Source organism: Perca fluviatilis, chromosome 8, assembly GCF_010015445.1.
Source record: "Perca fluviatilis chromosome 8, GENO_Pfluv_1.0, whole genome shotgun sequence".
Lineage (NCBI taxonomy): Eukaryota > Metazoa > Chordata > Actinopteri > Perciformes > Percidae > Perca > Perca fluviatilis.
The window spans coordinates 12,116,664-12,140,785 of record NC_053119.1 but is presented as its reverse complement, the minus strand read 5'-3'; the positions used below and the strand labels follow the sequence as shown (position 1 = coordinate 12,140,785).

Sequence of the window (24,122 nt, the reverse complement as noted above, 5' to 3'; positions counted from 1 at the left end):
ACCATCCTTGCTGCCATGGTATCCAGAAATAAGGGCAGAGTGAGACATTTTTCCCTCTCTCTGATTCCAGCAATTCAAGGTTATTCCAACAAGATAAACACATGGTCAGACTGTTACTGTTGAATTGTTTTTATTTCAAACAGCATTCACACATTACACTGTATTCTTGAGGCACATTCACATCAAGTGCTAAATAACTTCATGCATTGTTGAATGTAGGCTACAGCTTTGTTAAATTGAATGCAAATGCTGATTGTAAATGAAAATATTGCTTTATTATTTGGCACAGTAGGAAATATTGTCTATTATATGACCACAGGTGTGTTCTTTTTGGATTGATTTTCAACGTGAGGCGAGGAATGCAATCAGAACTTGAACAAAAATGTAGACTAGGTTCTGCTTGAATAAATAAAAATCACAACAATGCATAAGGCTGATGATGCTTTTAGAGATAGCAGTTATTTCACTTGATAATTCACATTCAAAAGTTACAACAAAACAGGACTATTGCACAATGTTGTAGAGAATATCTCAGACAGATAAAAAGCCACCTTGACATTCTGACTTTTACAAGACCCATGACACATAATCTTCATTTTAACTGTAAAACTTTTTAGCAATATAACCATTCAAGCTGTAAAAGTGGCTCCTATTGGTTTCAACCAGGAACGCCCTCACTGCTAACGAGAAGTTTGCAGGTATCCTGCAGTAATGAGAAAAGCTAAAATGAGTGCGACAAGTGCCTGGTGAAAAACAACTACAGATTAATTCAGAATATCAAGGTGATTCCTCTAAGCAAAATGAACTTTAAACCCATTTAAAGGGGTTAGTATACTTTACATCACAAGTTAAATTCCCAGAGGTGTTTTAATTATAATTAATTGATCAGCAACGGTATTGGTGTTAAATATAGTGTTGTGTAAATTAATTTGGAGTCTGATGTCTATTTAAGTTGTAATACTATGAAAAACATGAGTGTGAAGTTAGAAGAAAACAACATTTACTCTGTTGAATATGCTTATGCAACTTGTATTGCATTAATCATGGTAAAAATAGAACAATAAAACTTGACATTAATATGCTGATTACATCTGATTTGGCCACCCTGTAACAACTGCTACAAATTACAATTATTTCACCTGGATAAGAGTACCTGGATTTTCTTCAAAAGCATAATAAATACTGAACGTACTAAAACCTCTATTATTTGTCAATCTCACTGTTAACAAATTACACAAGCAAATCCATTAGAGTTAACTCAATTCAGCTCTAAAACCGCTACAAAATCAATGAAGAAGGCGCAATCAATGACTGGTTTGAAAAGACAAATTAGTATTTTCCTGAAAAAGAGGCAATTTTACCCAGCCATCCAGTCGGTCATTCTCGAGACAGCTATAACAGGCTACAACCAGAGTAGGCGCCATGCAGAGAGGGGGCTCCGCCTACCTAGGCTCGGTTGCTTTTGTTAATTAAAATTCACATCAAAGTCCAAAATGAAATTTCTGAACAAGACTTTTGAGAAGGGAAAAAGTATCCACATATTCATGTCTCCTCTGCTGTTACTGTGGTGGAGAATTGTGATTCAGCCAGATTCTCGAGCCAACAGCACAAGGTAAAGATATAGAATGCACACCATTTGAAAACTCATCAATTACTTTTAGTGTGAAGTTTGGGATATGCACTGCTCCTTTCTAAATGCCACCCTCACCTATAATGCACCCGAGCCAGAATGAAGCCAAATACTAGAGAAAGGATTTAAGCATATATTTGATCCAGGGATCAATAAAAACACCCTGTTCGGAGTCAAACACTGGCATTTCAGATTCCTCCCCCGTACATGAAGATAAGGTGTTTACTTCAATTTGTTATTCACCAGCAGAGTGACACATACCCCACGCAATATCCATCTGTGGGCCAAAAACTCTTATCTTACTCAAAACAGATTTGAACATGGCACCAAATACTGGGAGAGGTGAAAGGAACGTGAAGAATCGAGTGTTTTACTTGAAACAGGTCGTGTGTGTGAGAGCAAAGAGGGCTAGATCCTGCGCAGAGGGTGCCACATGGACACAGGCTTCCTCAGAGTGGCCAGCATCTGGTTCCAGTGGGTGATCCCCATCCCGCTGGCCTCTGGGCCAATGATCACGTGGCCCAGGTTCTCGCCCCGGCCGTCATCAGTGGCTTCTGCCACTGTCACCCTCAGGGAGAGTTCCTGCAGACGGCATAACATGATTACACAACCTGCTGAGCAAGCATGACTCGGCATCTTCTTTACAGCGTGGTTAATCCAAATATTAATTATTTAAAAATCAGTTAAACTGACATGTGTAATAACAATATTTGCTATGTGTTTTATTGTTTTTTTTTGGCATTTTAACCTCATCACTTTTTACTCGCATTTAATTGTATTACTGTTTGGCTCATTTTGTAAATAACCAGAAGTGTAACAGTTGCATCTTTGGGCTTTAAAATTTTTATAGGCAGATCCATTTCATAGGCACATTTATACTGCAGGAAGATTTTAATGATGTTGTCATAGTTATTTTTATATTAGTATTTATGGTTAAACATGTGGCTATTGGGAATGGTCTGTCAGTCGGTCCACCACTTTGGTCCTGAAGGCTGAAATATATAAACAACTACTGGATGGATTGCCATGACATTTTGTACAGTTATTCATGGACCCCAGAGGAGGAATCCTAAAGTCATTAGTGATTCCCTGACTATTGCTTTAGAGTCACCTTGAGGTCTACATTTGTGGTTTTGAGTGAAATGTTTTAATAACTATTGGATAAATTGCAATGACATTTGGTACACTCATGTCCCCCAGCCTAAGGATAAGTCAGACATGTCCAATACTTTGGTTTATTACCCAATACCTGCAAAGCTATGACCTCGGTTATAGACTACTTTGTATTTAGTGCTAATTAGCAAATATTAGCATAGTAACACACTAAACCTAGATGGTGAACATCAAAAACAAGTAGTTTGCCTGCTCAATATCAGCATGTTAGCATTTTCATTGTGAGCATGTTAGCATGCTGACATTAGCATTTTGCTCAAGGCACCACTGTATCTCAGTACAGCCTCACAGAGCCATTAATGTGGATATAGACTCTCAGTATTGTTGATCCTTCTGTATCCATACTCATTTTGTGTTATTGTATTATTATATTATATTAATATTAACTTATTTAAACCATTACTTAACCAGGATCATCATCAAGCAGAAGAATCATGAAGAGAGAGTCATGAAGGAGAAATGCTTAACTATTTTAAGACCCTGTTCATTGCAAACACATTGTCAGTAATCATTATGAAAAAATTATTGTGAATTCCATACAGTCCACTGAACATGTAAATTAGCTGTTAGCTGTATGTGCATGTTGAACTACACAACGTTCATATTGTTGCTGTAATTATTTAAATACTGTTGTGTTGCTACTATTGGCAATGCTGGTTTATTATTCTATTAGTGTTTGTATCTTTCTCATCTTTTCCCTTGACCTAAATTCCACATGTGGATTAATAAGTTTTATCTTATCATTTCTTCATTCAGGCCTAGTGTGGTGCCACAGTCTAAAGTCTCACCTGCAGGACGATGGACGGCACAGAGAAGATCATAGCTTCATTGAAGATGGGGTTTGTGTCGTCCCTTTTGGTGGAAGTCTTCTTCTTGCTGATCTTCCTGCCATCTTGCAGGAGATAAACTTTGACAAACGGATCTGATAACGACAATGACCGAATGAGATTACGACCCCATTTAAAGCTTCTAGAACCCAAGCTATACATACATAAACACCCACGCACACAGCTTGTAGAGCATGTAATAAACTCCTCATTAAAGAGCAATCAATTAGAAGCACAGGCCTGTACACACTATTAGCTCTGTGGATGATAATGACAGTGTTTCAGTGGGTGACCTTTATTGGTACAATGTTGGCGTGGTACTTATCTGGTCATTTCATGTGATGAACAAGTCATTTAAGTCCCATCTGTCTGTATATGAATAAATGTATCCTCTGGGAGCTGACATTAAGAGTCTGTTATTACTGACTCAGCAAGTATTGTGTTCAGTCAAGGGATAGGAGTGATTTTGAAAAGTTTGGATAAATTCAAAGGCGTACAGAGACACACAGATGTATAGGTAATTATACAAAGAGTCAGAAAACAAACAAATGTCCCTGACCTGCAGTGTTCTTGCTGTTGGTCCACAAAAGGTTCTTGCACTTGGCCACAACCACTGTGAGGCGCTCTGCTGTCGGCAAATAGCTGAGAGACAACAGGATCTCCCCAACTGCATCCACAGCCTGTGGAGTCATGGCAGACATTAAATATAACATTACATGTGCCAGTCTGGGTGAAGATGTGACAGAAAGCACACGTATTAGTGAATGTAACGGAAATGTAAATTTAATTAAAATTGCCTAATTTTTTATGATCTTTATATTATGTATTGCTTATTTTATTGTGCATAATCTAACCGCGAATGTAATGCATCAAGTTGTAACAGATTTTAAAAATAGCTAAATGTATTAACTGATCATAAACAATAATTAAATTAATATTTCATTGGCACACTCTAGGCTTCACAGCCATGGATACTGTTGCTGATATAAATAATGTGAGTAAGACTACAGGAGTCATTTTGTCAATGAGGTTGATGAGAATGGAGTCTTCATAGAATGATCATTCATGCTACTGTAGTTTGTGGTCACTTTTTCTCATGGTTGGAATATTTTCACCATTTAGAGTTAACTGGGAAAGTAGAACAAACCATCAGAATGGTTGTGACAGTTGAATCCCCATTTAGTGTTTTTTTTATCGGATTATAATAATCTGTTATGCATTACATTTAGGAAGGAATCCACTCAACTAAACTCAGCTTTGATTCTTATTTATAGAAAATGACATGTAGTTTTGCTAAACGTCCAGCAGGGGTTCTCAGACACCACCATGCTTTCTTAAACATTACAGTGAATAGAGTATTTGGATACATCAGTTTACAGAAGGTAGTACCTGTCATACTGGAAATGTGCCCAAAATCTACCTAAAACTGTACATTTTATTATAGCATTATTTTTCTGTGTTGCATTGCATCATGTCAAATTCTATCCTATGCCACATTAGTGTATTGTAACTCACCTTATTGACATCTTGAAGGTAGAGCCAGGCGTTGAATGGTCTGATGGTCAGGTCCAGGTCTGACAGCTTGAGATCTGCCACTCCCGCGCTGATGTTTCTCTCGTCAGCATCGATACCAAAAGCGGCACAACGCAGGCTGTACTCCTCCAACAAGGACGAGTCCATGGGGATGGAGAAGTGCTCATCAAAAATCACGGTGAATGCATTCGTCTGGACCTGTGAGAGGCAGAAGATGGTTGACATGTAGGAATTTATATATTTTTTTTTAAATTGAAACAGTCACTTGCCAGATAATTTAACTTTGTGTTTGAAAGGCATCACCGGACAAGAGAATGATCAACTTAATTAAACTCAGATAGTTTAATTAAGTTGATTCCGACTTACAGGTAGCCAATAAAAACACCTTCACAAAAGTCGCTGTTGGCAAAATTCTAACTTTGCAAGAAAAGATGTAGTGTAGGCTGTAACATCTCTTAGTCTCTTTATCTTCTACCTGACTCGCTCGACTTCAGAGTCAGGCTGTAAAGGATGAACAGCCAAACACTTTCTATTTATTAGAACTTTTGTTTAAGGGTCAATTCACCAAAACTAAAAAAAATACAACAGACTGAAATTTCTACTCCCACTGCCAACAAAGGAGGTAAACTTTTTGGGTGGTAAAAAGAAAGAAATAGTACCCCTGGCTCCTGGCAGGCTGTGCTGTGGACTATCCATAGTAACGGGGACATTGTTTCTGAAAAGACACTGCTGTTTCTTAAATGCAATTTTTTCAATATTATCAGCATCACAATCTATTCACTTTACATTTAAGTTACGGCCATACTCCACATTAGCTTGTTCTGCGTACAGCCCTTATTTATTTTTCTATGTATCAATATGCACTTTGCTACGGTTTGCAGTTTCTGGTTAGATGCCAAACTGCATTTTGTTGTACCGGTGCTTACTGTGTGCAAATACAATAAAGTTATATGAGTAAATGAGGCAGCGACAGTCAAAATAGAAGCCATAAAACTGAACTGAGCTCAAAACCAGGAACAACAGTGTAGGTTCATCAGAAGAATGTCTGACATAATGGAGAAGACACTGCAGAGAAAAAGTAACATTATTGCTTTTCCAAGTTCCCTGATAAACTGGTAATGGTGTCTGCATTGTTGAGAACATGAAGTACATTAAGAGCATAAAGTCATAGCCGGTACTTTCCTTTACACTTGCAAACCCATTTGCACAGCATGAAAACAACATTTTTTGTGGGTTTTTGTCATCCAGACTCATAACCAAGTGATATTATTGCTTGTCACTATTCAATAAATTTTTTTGGCAGCCAAAACAGCTTTAAAAAAAGACTGAAGGCAGCTTAGCCTGGCCAGTAGAGCGCACCATAACTGCTTCAGATTGAAGTGAGAGACTCAGCTGCCACAGCCACAGTGACCAGCATTGGCTGTGTGGCTAATGCTGATTTCAGGCCATCAGATGCTAAAGTACGTGCTGAAACAAAGCTTTACAAAGCGGACGGAAGTTACCAGGCAACTAATACATGTGCAGAGGAGAGGGGATTTAATAATAGCTCCTTTTCACACCAGTGGCTGTTGTTTAAAATGTGTGTGAAATACAATGAGGAATATTACTGCTACACAATATAAATAAACAACAACTCACTGTACAAAAGAATTGGGAATTCAAAGCACTGGGTCTGCAGATCAGCCTGTGAGGCCGACCTTAGATTCTACCTAATTTCAAACAGATGAACAGCATTATAATCATACATCCAACGCCTACAGAATACAGAAAAGGCCCATCCTGTGGCTGCGACTGCTGCTGTGCAAATATGTACATAAAGATAGAAAGCATCCAAAGCAAGGAGTATCTCTCTGCCAGCCCTGCACACAGACCTGCACTCCAGCCACACAATATGTCTGTCTGCACTGTTAGGCTTATGGCTTAGGGGGATAACAATGGCGATGTGTGCGGTGAAAATGAGGCAATAAAAGCTCAGCGGGAGGCATGTGTGTGTGAGCTACAGTAGACAGAAAAAAGGAAGAAGAGTGGCATGCACATTATTACAGGCAAAACAAAAGCAAAGAGCAGAGACGGCAAATTAATGGGGAAAAAAGGAGATTAGGGGGAAAATGGGATGAAAGAGGGAGTGACAGAAAAACAGTGACAAGAACAAAAAGAGGAAGAAAAAGCAGAGAGAGAGAGAGAGAGAGAGAGAGAGAGAGAGAGAGAGAGGCTGGCTTGACCATTAGGGCGAGAGAAGCTGTTGTCAGCATTTCTATGGTCTTCACCACTCCTCGACATTAAAGAGGGAACCACTAAAGGCGCTGCTTGCATTATTATTACACCCAGCCTGAACGCATTAATACAACAAAACAACATGCTCAAGTAGCTAAGAGGAGCCCTGGTGAGTCTGTGTGCCGTCTCTGTCAGCCTGCACAAACTGTACAAGACCACATTGACACGAGGCAAGATGCCGTCGACTCACTGGCAGCGTCTCGCTAAGAGCAGAAGGCGAGTAGCAGGTGTAGCAGATGGAGGAATGTCGCCTTGTTCTCTTCCTGTCACTTCATGTTAGATTCAAGCTTTGCTTTCGTTGTTTTAGTTGAGAATTCCAAAAAAGAAAAGAAAAAGAAAAACACATTTCGGCCAGGAAAATAAAATAAAAAAATATGCATGACAAGAATACGAGCAAATCAAAATGATGAGACATTAAGACTAAACTAAAACATAATTCAACTTAATATATCCTATTTTTTTCAGATAATGATAGTTACAATTATTAGGTAGTTACGTATACTAACTTAAAAATGTTGACTCAGTAACTCAAAATATGGTGGTAGTACGTAATGGTAAGTAATACTAATAACTTTATTCATAAGATTTTAAGTTACAAAATGCGTCACAAAAGACACAAAACGAACAGATTTATAATACAATGAAAAAAAAATACTTATGATTGTAAAGAGAGAAAATCAATGGCTGTAATTAAAAGAACAAATGCAGTAAAAGCACAGAATAAAAAAACTAAAACTAAAAATTAATAGAGTTACCATGAGTATTTTTATTTTGATAATGTTCTCTTTTTTCTCTTCTTCTTCTGTACTTCATCACATTGTCTTGCTCATTGATTTGCTGTCCCCGAAGGCCTTTTACACCCAGTAACAGGATAATATGGTTTATACTGTCTCGTGGCAGCCCTATATATTGTCATATCAAACAACCTTTTTATCTAATCGCCACTCACCTACATTATATTGTGACTTGCATCATCATCATCATTAATATTTTAAACTGAGTGAACTGAAAATGAATCACGTCTCATTGTAAGGATTGTTATAAATGTCATCGTAAAATACATATCATCACCATTATAACCTCAATTGCAGGTAAACAAAAGTTACAGGTTACATTTCACAGTGAGGGAACTGAAAGTCAATCACATCTACTCCTGATGAAGGCAAAGGATGTGAAATCGGCTTTCCTGACTACGTCCAGCTCCCAGGGGGCTCGCCACTCAAGTAAATGAAAAGGGCTCTTCCGTCAGACAGAAAGGAATTGGCTTGTCAAGCAGCAGGATCAAGCGCCTCTCATCCTGTGGGATGTATCACTGTCTCTGTAAAATTCAGCCAAGGCTAGAATCTTCAACACAGTTCAAGCGAGCCAAAGCTGCCCCCTGAGCGCGACTGCTTCAGACGCGACAGCCTCACTGCTTTCCCTCAACGTCAGGAGCCACTTTTATCCTCAGTCCTTTGCCTGAGTTTATCGTAACGGCTTAACAGCTAATTAACCATCTGAGAAGCTTCCCCCCCCCCCCACCCTCAGTCCTGAATCTCAGCCCCATTAGTAGTCTGGTGGCAGTTATGCTGAAAGTCTCTAACGATGAAATTAAATAATTCTTTAATTGTTAAAGAATGTTTGAAACACAAAAAACTAGCACTGTCTTTGGTTAATATTGACATAATAGCCATTTGTTGCACATGTATTCACACTTACAAACACACTCTGTAGTGTAAGTATTTGCTCTATAATTTTGTTTTCATCATCAACCTTAGAGTTTTGGACTGTTGATGGGACAAAACAATCAATGTGGCCTTGCAATGGCCATTTTTAGCCATGCTAAATGGTAAATGAATCATACTGTCTATGAAATGAGAATGGTTAGCTAATGATTAGTTACTGATTGAGTGATTCAAGCACTAATGATTAGTTACTGGTAATCAGAATGGTAGCTACTGATAAATGAATGAGTAACTAATCATTAGCTAACATACGTTACTCATTCATTTAACAGTAGCTGCCAGTCTGTTTACCTGTAACTAATCATTAGTGCTTGAATCACTCAATCAGTAACTAATCATTCGCAAAGCTGATTATTTGAAACCTGATTTTCTTTTTTTACTGCAATGTTAACTTGCTAGCAGTATTCCTCTTTACTGCCTTTTTCCTGGCGCATTGCTGTGTTTCTTGGTGCGTAACCACCACCTGTGGATAGTGGAATAGTGTAACACCATTGGCAGGAATGCGTACTGCGTCAGCTGCATGCACATACACATGTCCTCGGGAACCCACTCTTGAACACACTGCTCAATAGCGCTACTAGTATTCAAAAACTCTACAGGGTACCCTGTTAATTCATTCCCTGCTCAGCATAACTAACCTCCAACTCCTTTTTGATTTTAATATTCAGAGAGACACAACTACTATTTTCAATGTCAAGCTTTCACACTCAATTCCACGTAGCTCCACATACTGAGGAGAACCACTTCATATCACTTCAGTGGTTTTTCCTTTTAATCATTTCAAGACAAACATATTCATATAAGCACAAAAAGACAATGGCTTCCTTACCCTTGTGACTCCCACATTAAGCTCATCTGGCCCCAGGGAGACTCTGATGAAGCAGCTGGGGAAGTCTCCCTCCTCCCTCTCCAGCAGGTCTTTGCCCTGGTGCAGAGCGATGTGGAGCACGCCCGCCCCTTGACCTGGATGCCTGGACTGCTCAAACTCGAGCGTCACCTCCAGCTGGCCGACAGTGAAGTCGTGGCCGAAGTTGTTGGCGATGGAGGAGATGGAGCTGAGCGAGTCGGTGGAGATGGACCGGTGGAGCTGGGCCATGCCGGTCGGGTCCAGCTCCCGGCTCATCAGCTCCAGGTGGCCCAGGTCCCTGAAAGCGTCCGCGGTGTCGCAGAGGGCCAGGCTGGGTTTGCGGCTGGAAGTGGCGGAGGTCCGCCGGTGGTTGTTGGCAGCGACTCGCTTCAGGGAGTAATTAAGTAAGGGACGAAGAACATTTTAAAGGTACTGAGATAGAAAACTCACAGTGAGCTGGGTATCGTTCAAAAAGTTTCGATACCTGTATCCATACCGAGTCATACCGTGACTTTGATACCGGTTCCTGGACGATACCAATTTTATGAAATCCATTTTAACAAAAAAAAAATTTAAAAAAATTTACTACATAAATCTTCTTTTCTTTTTTTTTCAGCTTCCTGCATGCCTTTACAACGTGTAATGTTAGACAGCCAATCACCAGCATATTTATCTTTGAAATTTTGGGTATTGAATGACTTCTATACTCGAAACTAAGCAGGCAATTACATCAGTATTGATCAAGTATTGAATTCGATACCCAGCCCTAGTGAACTGTTTGGAACTACAGGAAGAACTTGATGTTGTTACTTCTGTCAGAACATACAACCAAAAATAGTTCACATGGATGTATTCACTAGTGTCTTGTAGTCTTTAAGGTTTCTTTTTTTAAATCTACTCTAGCATATAGTATTCATACAGAATATCTATACTAGAACAGTAATGTTGCGATTGGACATGGACATCCAACAACTAAAAACCTCACTATAAAGCTCTGTGAGCGGAGCTGCAGATTCAGGTGATAACTCCCTGTAGGTTCATCACTACGAGCAACGCCTTTCACATCATTTTTACATAAGTTGCTTTTACTTAACTCATATCAACTCTCTCTAGTTTTTACCATTATTGCTGTCAATAAAATTGTTCTGAAAAACACAGTGGCGTGGCTAACAAGAGGTCGGAATGGGCAAGAAACATGTCAGGTGATCAGGTTAGTTATTTGGAGGAGAAAACAAAGGTGATCGATGAAATCCTTTCTCAGTGTTTCCTGCCCTGTTAATCTTTGTTTTGGTAATGTTGCCGTCTTCCCAGATCTCAGAAATGACTTTGGTTAGTGCATGTTATCATAACCGATAGATATAATGGTCACATTTACAAAAATAAGACCGAAATTGTAATAAACCAAAATGATCTTCTAAGATAGAGATAGCCAATCATGTGCCATTGAGGCCCAAGACACTGAAAGTCACACTAAAAGCTGTCTATCTTGATGTTTGAAAGTCTCTAGGTTTTGACATAAATGCAGATATAATAATTATGTAATAAAAAAAAAAAAATTATTGATTTTCAAATATTGCACCTGTCAATACAGAACGAAATATTCTGTAGCCTGTTTTGCCGTCAATACTGCCGACGTTGTCTTTGCTGTAATCAAATCAGTATATAGGGTTGAAGAACATGCTATGTGTACAGACAAGGCTAGCAGCAGCAGCGCCGCGTCAGACACCTTTCTGGTGTGAAAAGACATAGAGAACGCCACGCAGCCGTCACGCAACTGACACGCAACAGAAACGTCACGCTCACGCCTCGCCGCCTCGCTCACGCCACGCTCACGCCACGCAGGCAGTGTGAAAGACGCCTAACTGCAACCTCACAAAACTTCTCACCTCCCTGTCTTTTAAAAATGCAATTTTTTGCACAACACTGAAAATGTACCTTTTGTCTGACTTCTGAGAAGGAGGTTCCATATTTTTCTTGCAGATATCGATAGTCAAAGTTGGGGAACGGAGACGGTGCGGGGAAGGTTCCAGATTTCCACAACTTCCAGATGTTAAGCCCGGCCACGGCCAGCAGCACGAAGAAGCCCGCCAGGTAGATCCCCACCTCCCAGCCGGGCGGGTTACGCACCACTGAAACAGACACACAAATCAAGTGCTTCAAGCTATCTTTACTTCCATTTCTGCAATGGTATCATAATATTTGGCCTCATAACTGTCCGTATTTTATATTTGATGGGGGAGTTTGATCACTGGTGGAAGTGCACAGTTTAGGAGAAACAGAGAGAAAGGTTTTTTATTTTAAGACCAGTATGAGTCGGACAAGCTCACAATCATTCAGCACAGTCAGCCACTGTTTCGGGCCTTGTTATTTACAGTAGCACTGGAAATTGAGATGACTTTAGGAGCATTTGGGATGCATAAAGTTTTATGTAAATCAGATAATAGTTTGGGACAATATGACAGACAAATTAAATTGCCACGCTAAATTAAACGTCAGAGCATCTCAGGTTGCATTCAGAGAGGGATTGTGAGACCGTGCCAAGCTGGCTTTCTCAAGATGAATTGCTTCCGTGGGGGGATTTTGACAGCTCTTTTTAACACAAGAGATAAGCCACTTATAGGGCAGGTCAAAATGTGCTGTAACATTGAAGGCCTTCAACTGGAGACGAGGCCGGAGGAGTTTAAATCTTGTGTAAAAAGGTGACAAAAGCTGTCATATAATAGACCATACAAAAATAAAAATACAAACAGCTCTCTCATAGTCTGATACACACACTCACATACATTAACAACAGTCTGGATAAAATCACAAGCATTAATCCATTAAAGCATTCTTCATTATCATGCAGAAAAAACATAGTAAAGGAATATGCAGGAACTGTCCACTCACCACTCAGATGGTAGCCTGATATATCCCCACTTTGAGCGGAGGACATGGTGCTGCAGCCAGCCTGAAAAAACAACATCCAAACATAAAATCTGTTCAAGTGGCTTTTGATGTTAGAGGCCATAACAGAGTTAAGTCTGACAACTGTTGCCAGATTTCATCTTAGAACAAACTACACAAAGAAAAATCACAGAATTAATTCAAAATGGCATTTTGGTTCATCATCCAGAATACAATTGGGTTATTTTTCCTCTGAAATATACTGATACCGTTTTGCCAAATTAAATTAAGTTTTCAACCTTTGCAAGTAACAACATTTTGAAAATATAGTCATCCTTATAACCTCTCAATCTCAATATTTTACCTTCAACATGAATCAGAGTGAACATGGCTGAATTAAGCTGCTTTTGGGCCACAGGGCAAAATGTACTGTGGGGACCTAACGACTCCTGACATCTACTGCTGCTTCGGATACATGAACAGGAAGGGGTAGCTGCACAATAACATGTATGCACAACAAGATATGTCAGGGCTCTTGGTACATTTTTGCTCTGGGTCCTCTTCACAGGACTTGGTTTTCGTACCAACTAAAGACTCCACAAGCTGAAAAACACTCCTTCAAGTAAAGGGGAAAACCCATCACCTGCCGAGGCGATCGGTTCAAATGAAAAACTGCAGACTTTTGGCTCGAACAGGTTGATATCACATAATTACACAAATAAGTGTTTTCTGGTTAAGGTTTGGTTAGGTTTAGTCAATTACAACTACTTGGTTAAGGTTAAGGAAAGATTGTGGCCCTGGTTTAAAACTCACACTGTAGTTCAATTCACAGTTTAAAAGCAGAAGCAGAGATATTGTCATTTTAATTCCACGGATACTTAGCTTGTTAAAACATGGCGCCTACATTATCCACAATGTAGCCTAAATCCATGACCTTTCACGTTCCACCTCCGCAGCGCTGTGGAGGAAGGTCTGGCAATGCAAGACTACCCACAATGCAACTCGACTGCTGACAGTTTGGTCAGAGATTCAGTTGTGTTAGGCTAGTAGTGGCTAATGTAGCCTTGAGCTGCAAGCCTCAATCAGAAATGAGGAGCGGGCTACAGGGTTCTGGAAAGCTCACTTTTTTCTAACGCCACACCCCCCGTTTCTGTTCGTCCTAATGTGACTGTTGGTTAGAGACGAGACCACACCACCACAGTCATTGTTCAAGACTTTGCATGTCAATAAAAACCTAAACCTAGGTCGTTTTAAGTCTTTGACAAATTACTAATGCTGCCGTTTTTTCCAATGAGAACACACTCACGTCTGGCCGTGTTTACTCTAGTTCATATTGAAAGACTTGGGAAAGATTGAGGGCATATTTTACACAGCAATACAATACATTTATAAATATCTTTTTTTTTTGGGGCATTTTCAGCCTTTACTTTGATAGGACAGCAGAAGACATGAAAGGGGAGAGAGAGGGGGAATGACATGCAGCAAAGGGCCGCAGGTCGAAGTCGAACCCGGGCCCACTGCTTCGAGGAGTAAACCTCTATATATGGGCATCCGCTCGACCAACTGAGCTATCCGGGCGCCCATCTGTAAATATCTTAAATAATTATACAGTATGTTGAGCTCCAGACACGCATTGTTTTTCAGACATTAGCATTGTCCCTGCGTGAGCATATACATTAATTTGACTGAAACTACAAGGACTGTGAAAGATGAAACTGTTGATTTGGGGGCTCAGGTTTCATGGTTCTTTCTTTAAAAAAAAATAGCAGCAGGTTCTGTTTTTCAAGAGAGAAAAGAGAACAGTATTTTCCTTCTCCCCCTCTCTCTTCCTCCGCAAAACAAAAATAAAAGAAGCGATGGGCGCTGCCGTGTGACTCATTCCTCCACCCAACCTCCCCTCCTGCTCCCCCGCTTGTTGGAATCTCCCCATATGTCAGTTGCTCGGGAGAAATGGGAGCATTACGCTAATGATATAGAAAAAGGCTGGGGGTGTCTACTCAATTCTGATGAGCTCTATGCAGACCACAGCCATGCAGGCCAATTAAAGTGGCTGACGCAGTGCAGGGCCCACTGACAGCTGCTGATATGCCATTTGCAAAGCATTGAGAATCTCTTGCAGAGAGGGAAGTGCGACCCCCCCCCCAAACAAAAATAACATTAAAATCAGCTTTGTACAAGGTAAAGGTAACATATGAGAAGGAAGAAGAGGGAGAGAGCAATATAATGTTCAGATTAAGTGAATAATCTGTGACGTAGCGTGGATGCCCTGGTTCCTCAGTGGCTTTAAAGTGGCAGAATACTAACAACTTTCCTCAAATAGAAATACATTTGAAAACAAAGTCTGTTAATTTGTGCCAGTGGATTTGAGGAATTGGATGTCATTTGACTAGTCAAACAAGTGCAATTATTGGCTAAAACAGTAGCTCACAATTTGGTTATCAAAAGCAGATATTGCTAGTTTCCAGCCTTAAGGTAGATCCCCGGCACACTGCCTTCGAACAGAGAAGAACGTAATGTAGTATGTGACCTTTGCTGCTTGTTATACCATGGTCTGGGTGAATACTCGATTCTGATTGGCCACCTACTAAAGGAGTTCCAGTGAATGTGACTGTTTACTGTTCTAAATGAATGCGCTACATTAAAACAAAAAGGAAATGTGAATTTCCAACACTGTTTTTGTGCTTCAATGCCTCGTCCTCTTAACACCACAGGATGGCGCTAACACACACGCTACAAGAAGTAAGTTATACTGCTCCTCCGAACTGACTTTATTGCCTTGTCATTCTAACAACTAATGGGACTTTTAATTTTTTATTGTTTATTTGGATCCCCATTATTTATTGCATTGACATCAAGTGCTCTTCCTGGGGTCCAAAATACAGTATAATCACAACAATAATTTGAATGTTATAATCTACTTAGAAACAGTCGGATATACACATTCTGATCTACAGGTGGAGGTAGTCTATATCCACGACGTTCCACTTCTGTGATTGCTCCGGTGACGCAGGAAATTCCGCCAGATGCTTGTATTTTCGACGATGTCCGTTTGCTTTCACTTTCTTTGTGTTGGAATTTTAAACTCCGGTGGATTTATGGGGACTATGGTTAACTGCTCCCAGACAGCTAGCTACACTATCTGTCCAAACTGAGTTTTTTGTTGCACAGCTAAAACAACTTTTGAATGTACACATGTTCCACCAAAACAAGTTCCTTCACGAGGCTATTTTAAGCGCCGCGCATGCCGATTGTGATTGGTTTAAAGAAATGCCAATAAACCAGAGCACGTTTTTCTCCCATCCCATCAATGCTATGTGACAATGACTATATAATATGACTCCAGCAGACAGCACTGTGGAGGAAGGTCTGGCAAAGCGAGACTAAGGTGGAGGTAATGTGCCAAGATACGCAGCAATGCACCAATAAAAGGCAGTGAAGAAGACTGTCCACATGTCGAAGTGTCCTTGGGGAGGACACTGAACCTCAAATTGCTCCCGATGATTAAGGCCATGCAGTGTCTTGTGCTGTAACTCACTGCCATCAGTGTGTGATTGTGTGATTGGGTGAATGAGAGGCAAATTGTTAACCACTTTGATAAAATCGCTTTAAAAATGCAGCCATTTGCCATTTAAGCTGAAACTTTATTTGTTTGTCATCTACGACAACTGAGCAAGCTCCATCCGTTCAGGAAGGTTCAGAATGAAAGCTCCAAAAACTCAAGAAAAAGTCGTAAGTGGACCTTGATTTAATATTTTGTCAAATGGCTTAATTTCATTCAATACTGCGCATGATACAGTTGCAGCAATAACCATCCTCTCTTAATTATCATTAGTTAGACCATCTTTTTGTAAAGTCTACCGGTGACGCAGTGTTGGATTTGGTGATTTCTTAGTGGTTCTTTAACTTCAGTAGCAGTACTTCCTCATGCTTGCATATCTTTCACTTGTTTTCCTTTTGTCCAGTAATCATATCATAATCATAGTCATAGTTCTAAGACTGAGTGTGTATTTTAGACTCATGGTTCTCAGTGTAAAACGTTTCTTTGGTTTCTTTGTGTTCTGGTGCAAGGGTCGCCAACACAAATCACTGTGACTAGGGAGGAAACAGGCACTACCAGTCAGCCTCCTCTGTGTCTCCAACTGAACCTAAAGCAGCTCAGACACAAACAGCAAACCCAACACGCCTGCTCAGACAGCAGCAGATTCTACACACTGGGTGTAAATATGCCATAGCTGCCACTGTCTGCTGCAAACAGCCAGGAAGAAAGAAAACAAGCAATCCCCTCTATTGGAGCTGCATGTTAAAATAGGTCTAATCAATAAGAAAAGACACACTGATTTATGTCCAAACACACACCCGCACACACAGAGAGAAATAAAAAAGGAGAACAAATAAAGAAGAAAGGAGTGGTTAGATAAGGTGAAACCTGAGACAAGGATGAGATAATAGAAATGAGTGGTATGGGAAAATAAAGAAAAGATAAGTGTCTGTGTTGAAAAAGAAATGAGAAACAGAGAGCAGCTGGGAGGAGAAGAAGGAGGAGGCAAAAGGGATCACAGGCCTGTCAGCTCGCTCTCCCAACAAGTGATCAATCAACTTTACTTTTAATCTCACACAATCAAATTAACTCCCTCACTGCCGCACTGAAACGTCCTACCTCCTCATTTATCTGTTTCCATGCCACCTACACTCTGACTTTCTGGTTTGGACTGCTCAATTGGTGCATGGTTTAAAAAAAAGGATCAATGCACCGGCTGGCGCCGGCTTTCAAATGTCAGCGGCGGTGCCAGCTGAGACAGGAAGAACCTGCACGCTGCAGCCAGTCAGCTCAATCACTCGGAGTTAAAACAACAAACCCTGAACTCAAACTTTGTTTTGGCAAGGCTACTTCACTTCTAAAGGCTGCTAAGTGTTAACCTGACATGCCAGATAGTTTGGGTTAACCGTCCATCTATTACGTCCGCCGTTGTTGATTTGAGCGAACAGTCGCGGCTGTCACACACACCTAAACCACGCCCGTAGCTGCTAGTAGCTCCTCACTGGACGCTGATTGGTTCGGTTAGCTTGTAATTAAGACACAAATGCGTTGCCTCAAGCCTGAATGGATGGATTTTCGTGTATGCGATCCTGCGATTCTCACGTGATCTGGTATCTGATATCGCGAGAATCCAGTTGCCGTGCTAGGTAAGCTGAGTGTGTTAAAAGTACCTAAACCACAACATTAATGCTGAAGTCTCCAATGGATGTTAAAACAAGACACAGTCAACAGAAATGAATGCATATATCAAATGTGACAGCAATCCATCCAACAGTGGTCGAGACATTACACACAAAACCAAAAATGTCAACCTTACGGTGGCCTAGAGGAAAAGTCATGGGGATAACCAAAGTCAGTAGGATTCATCCACTGGGGATCATGAATGTCTGTAGAAAGTTTTTGACACTGCCATCACTCAAACCACAGCACTAACGTAGCTAACAATAAAGTGTTAACTTGAGCTAAGGAGGTTATGTTTTAACCCGTACTTGATCTGCAGGATGTCTCCAAAACCAATGATTCGTTCTCGATTAGTCATTTTAATTTTATAATTAGTTTCAATCAATCTTTAAGCCATTATAAAACTTAACAGCGATACCTGACTCTAGTTTGCAACAGATGCTTGCAAATCAGTTTAACTCAAAATGGATTCAATGGAAATGGCGCCTTTGAGTGTACCAGCAAGCGGAGAATTGTTTGCGCTCTGTCTACTGTGATTATTCAGTCAAGAGCTACTTAAACAACTGTCACTGGAATTTGATTTGTCTCCAAAAATCTGTCGTTTAAATATTTTCTCTTTTTCTTTGCCAGAGACAGAGAACAGCTCTCTGTGCAGTTTGTGATGAGCTTATGAGAAAAAAAGCCTGCTGACTTCACTCGGAACCACATTAAACATCAGAATGCTGAAAAGGCTAACGTACAGAGGGGATACAACTGGGCAAACATAATCAAACCAGACAAATGGAGAGAGAATGCTTGCTTGGTTGAATTAACTGCTGAATAATTATGTAAAAATAATGTTTGGGTTTTTTTTTAACTTATTTTATCCTGACAAATAATGACAGAGCACATGCTATTTTTCAGAATTAGGTTGATCATGGTTTCACATATGTGGATGCATCCCAATACAACCACAGTCAGCAGGGTAATTAAAGAAGTTGCTGAGTGTTTCCCATTTATTTCCACACCTGGATGGACATTTCCCATGCCACTGATTTGTCATCACTTTTGCAATCTTGAAGTCTGGAGCCCTGGTGTCAAGACCATGCTACCATTATACTTACTACTTATTAGATTAAGTACCTGACAATCAGGCTAACACAGGACAGGGAAAGCACTTAGTGCCATTAAAACATCTGTCAGACCTGACTTAATGTTTTGGAAAAAGGTTCATTCCCTCTCGGTAATGTGAGGGTGGGTGGAAGCTTAAATTCTCCAAAGTAGGGAAGAACAGTGATTTGAAGCCAAGCCACAGTTTTATTGATCCGCTATTAAGTAACTGCAGTCAGATCCAAAGGTATTTGGACAGTAAGACAGTTTTTATGCTTCCACTTTGCATCCTAGGTTAGATGTTACTTTGAAATGCTCAAATCACAGATGGGACAGAAGGGATTTATATCAGCTACAATGTTAGCGCCCCAGCTTGTAAACTGCTGTGACGTGGCCGTCGGAACTGAAGTGATATTACAAACAATTTTTTATGCCTGTCCACACAGATATTGCACCAATCAAATTACTGGAACAGACAATGTCACTTGGTAAAAATCCAACACTAATGTATCACTGAATGTGTGCTGTCAGTGCATTTTTTATGTCTTCTTTTTTTGGATGAATTTTGTCTAATTAGAAGTCAAAACTAACACCAAGAATAAATAAACTGATTTCTTAAGAAAAAAAATGCATTTTCTTTTTCAGTTCAACTTTCATTTTAGTGTATTTTTATCAATATGAGATGAGCAGGTAAAAACCTAAAACATGTTTTGGAAAATTAGAATAAGTTAAACCATATGAAGATATTGGTCGTTTATTCCTAGCCTCTAAAAACGACCCATAAGAGCATTTCATAAATTAACGCCCCTAGCGGTGGCAGGAAATACGACCCATATATCTACAGTAACGTTGTGAAACGGTCGCACTTTGGTTATGTTTAGCGACAAAAACTACTTGGTTATGTTTAGAAAAAGATCGGGGTTTAGGTTAAAATCTGTATTTTTTATGTTTTTTTTCCCAAACGGGACAAAATCCCCAGTAAGTCCTTTGCTTGTTTGACCCATCCACCACCTCAACTTGCCTTCTTATCTGAAATTTGGCACTCTTATACTTCGTCCTTAGTCTGGCTATCACCAGACCAAGCTCAATCTTTTAAGATTGAACATTAGTCTGGGGAGTCTGCTCTGTATTTTCTACTGCACTTGAGGCGTGATCGACGGGCATAGTTCAAATGACTCAATTGGATAGTCCTTCAACCAATCAGACGACGATCTGGGTGACGTACTTTGGCTGGAACTACTTTCAGCCATTGTCTTGTACATAACCCCCCTGTAAAACTGCAAATTGTCATTTTTACACTTATAATTTAGTAAGTTACATTTTTTTTTTATTGTTAATTGTTAATTAGTGGTCTTTTTCTTTAGAGCCAGGCTAGTTGTTTCCCTCTGCTTCCAGTCTTAAGCTAAGCTAACCAGATCTAGCTACTGTACATATTTACAATACAGATGTGTGACTGGTATAGACAGCACTGCTTATTGCCTGATTCTGAACTTCTAGCAGTCTCAATCTCATAAATGGAATCAATCTTGCGATACTTTATTTTAAGATTCTCTCTGCCGCGTTTCCAGGTATCTCCAGGAGAAGTGAGCTGTAGCTCCATTTGACCACATGCATTCACCAAAAAGTGAGGCAATCTATTACATGATCTATTCTGGAAATATTAGGGGTGATATATTAGGTGTAAGCACCACTCAGTCTTTTGATAATGGCAGAGTAGACTCACAGAGCCACATTACTCCAGGGTTCATCTAAGTGCTCTCAGTTTCCTTAATGTAATAACACTTTTCTTCTGAGGGGTTCAGCAGTGACACAGGAAGGGGAAGTTGGTGTTAGGGCTGTGTGTGTGTGTGTGTGTGTGTGTGTGTGTGTGTGTGTGTGTGGTATAGAAGCAGGGAAAGCCCATGACAGAGAGCAAAAAAGAGAGTTGGTGTTAAACGAATGGCTGAGATGATTGCGAGTGCTGGTGGAGGAATTGAATTCTGAGTAGGTCGTATTTCAGCCCAGCGAGAGTCCCACACACGCACGCACGCACGCACACACACACACACACACACACACACGGTATTGTAGCTCTACTGCCAAGCCACTTCACACAGACCTCCAGCATCATTAGAAAGCATACACACTGTAAGAGCTGGAGAAGGGAAGGGGGTGGTGGGGGGGATGTTCCTCTTTTGGACTTTGAATGTGCTTCATCATCATAAAATCACAGCTTTGATAGGCAGAGAGAGTCTACTCCCACACATCTATATACTGTGAATTTATTTAAGAAAGCTTTCCTTGTAATCAGTACACATTTCATTTTTGAGATGGAACACAGAAAGGAAGCTAAGAGGTAAAAAAATAATCAGTACAGGCGGCTTTAGAGGAAACTGGACGTCTACAAAGCCAAGAAATTGTTGGAGGAACAACCAGCCAACTTTATTTCCAGTAAATAGGACTAACTAATAGGACTAGCTCCAAAAGTCACAGACAATCCACACAATCTAAAACCTCTGAAAGCCTGAAAGACATGACACCAACCAGTATACATTGTTATTTCCAGGTGCCATTATCAGCACCATTTTATAGGATTAACATGGGTCAAAAGCAACATTCAAAACCCATGTAGCATCTTTATTCTCTCATTGAGACACAGATTCCAAACCTGTTATGGCTTGGGACACTTTATAACAAAAAGTCCACTCACAAACCCTTGTTGCACAGGTGGCATTATGTCACGAGCAATTTAACCAAATAGTGATGTGATCTTTTTAAATAGTTTCATTTGAATAGTTTTTAGAGGCCTGAAATGATAAAACTATCCAATATTTCATAATACGGGACGTCCTGGTGGTCTAGAGCGTCAAAGCACCAACAATGAACCCCAAACAGTTTGACAAGGACAGGGGTCTTAGTTGCATCTTTCTCTACCCTCATTTCCTGTCATACTGTGGACTTCCTAATAATAATAATAATGCAAAAAATGCTCTTAAAGAGCAAAACTTTGAAATATATTGTTTTGGTTGCTGTGATCCCCTACGTTGTGAACCCCTGAATACAACATCAAGTGACACACAAGCAAACACGGTTTGATTTGAGAGTACTTACAATCAGGACTCTCTAAGCACTGAAAGAAAGATGTCTAATGACTGAATGCTTTTACAGTAGATTCTCAATCTCCGTTATTCTCTGAACACATAGACTTAACTTTGTTCATTTTGGACTGCAGTTCATTGGGGCAAAGTTCTCACACAGCTGCCTGTGTTAGGCTCATATCTAACACTAAAGGTTTTTGGCTAAATGTATTCATATTCAGAAAAATTAGGTAACTCAGGAATTGAAATTGAAGCATACAGTCAAGTCAATTTTATTTATTGAGCCCCAAATCACACTGTGCAGCATGCTACGCTCTCTATCCGTATAGACCACATGTGTCAAACTCAAGGCCCGCGGGCCAAATCTGGCCCGTCGCACATTTTGATCCGGCCCGCATATTAATTTAGGTTCATAATACATTTTGGCCCAACTAGTTTTTGTTGCTTTATCTTAAGTTTTTTTCACTTTTTTCAGCATTTTTGCCACTTTTTCAGACGTTTTTGTCGCATTTTTTGACGTTTTTTTCCCGATATTTTTGTGGCGCTTTTTTCTTTGATGGCTAAGTTAAATTTTTGGGGAATTTATGTCGACCAAGCTGTAAGTGAGAAGACTATATGAGACATGCAATAATACAGATGTTTGATCTTGTTCGATTAAATAAAAGCATGTCAATAAATGTACATGTCTGGCCCTTGATGTAATTCTTATTTTCCAGTGTGGCCCTTAGTGAAAATGAGTTTGACGCCCCTGGTATAGACCCTCAAACGCATACCCAGTCTTACAATGGGTTTCCAAAGTATTCAATGCATTAATATTAACAGCAGCTCTGAAAGCGGACTAAAGTATATTCTGCAAACAAAAGACTGGCGGAACCTGACTTTTCACGGATCTCAAACTGCTCATCAAACCTGCACGAAGTTTTGAAAGGCTACAGTTACAGTTCAGCAGAGTGGTGCTGAATGGACAGCTCCTGCTGCTCGGAGGGGTGGGGGAGGCATTTGTTATCATCCCTTTAACCCCTGTGGCCGCTGTTCACTCCCACAGCCAACAACCTGCTCCTAGTTCAGGTGGACTTGCGATGCAAATCAAAATTGGCTTGGACTGAGAGAAATGCTTTGGAGTCGCGGAAACGCCGAGCCAGTAATGCCTGCCATCCCGTCTGCTGAGATGCATTCACACGCGCAGCTAATGCCTCACACGCTTTTTTAATGAACGTTAATCCATTTACTGTCAACAAAGAAGCAGGGAAGAGAGGGGAAAAAAAGACGCATGCAAGTCCCAAATTTTGCCATGAGGAGTGCAGGAGCGCAGCGGCAAATGGCAGGTGATTGATAGGGCCAAATGGCCTGAGTTAGCACGCATTTCTTACCCGGAGTTTTCTTTTGGTGCAGTAGGGAAGAAGGAGGAGGAGGAGGAGGAGGAGGAGGGGGGTAGAGCAACTCCACCGCTCTCCCTTCTTCAGGCGCCTCTCTCCATCCAATGACACCGGTGCCGGTCCGGTCTATGTATCCCGGTGGTGGTGTAGGGGAGGGAAACGGCGTTCACACTCCTCCCGTCTCAGCGCATCCAGAAGCTTTCAGACGCGGCCAACCGGAGGAGGAAGATGAGCCAAAGGGTGATGAAGAAGAGGAGGAGGGTCTATCTTCCACTCGGAGGTGTCCGTCTGTTTGTGCTGCTGTCCGCTAGAGTATAAAAAGCTGCTGCCAGAGGCATTTTCTGTATGAGCAGCATCTAACCCCTGACCGACCGACTGCAGAGAGAAAGTCCCACCCCTGCAGCGCAACTTACACCGCCGGGCCACTCAATAACAAGACCACCGCCTCCTCCTCCTCCACACACTCTC

The 24,122-nt window shown here is 40.6% G+C and overlaps 1 protein-coding gene across 1 annotated transcript; it reads right to left on the bottom strand.

Moving 5' to 3' along the window:
• Positions 1–113: 113 nt before the first annotated feature.
• On the bottom strand, positions 114–24,122 carry syt12 (synaptotagmin XII). Its single transcript, XM_039807987.1, has 8 exons — positions 23,649–24,122; positions 12,898–12,958; positions 11,944–12,137; positions 9,991–10,395; positions 5,146–5,361; positions 4,190–4,310; positions 3,592–3,725; positions 114–2,212 (listed from the first exon to the last, which is right to left on the bottom strand). The coding sequence occupies exons 2-8, from the start codon at positions 12,941–12,943 to the stop codon at positions 2,039–2,041; spliced, it is 1,290 nt and encodes a 429-aa protein (XP_039663921.1). The 5' UTR covers positions 12,944–12,958; positions 23,649–24,122; the 3' UTR covers positions 114–2,038.

What these genes read in the sequence shown, in the direction of transcription:
- syt12 (XM_039807987.1), bottom strand. Translation starts at nt 12,943, where the DNA reads ATGTCCTCCGCTCAAAGTGGGGATATATCAGGCTACCATCTGAGTG. An exon ending in TTAATGTGGGAGTCACAAGG is followed by an intron (nt 5,362 to 9,990) that starts GTAAGGAAGCCA and finishes TGCCTCTCACAG; the next exon opens with GTCCAGACGAATGCATTCAC. An exon ending in TGCCGTCCATCGTCCTGCAG is followed by an intron (nt 2,213 to 3,591) that starts GTGAGACTTTAG and finishes TGCCGTCTGCAG; the next exon opens with GAACTCTCCCTGAGGGTGAC.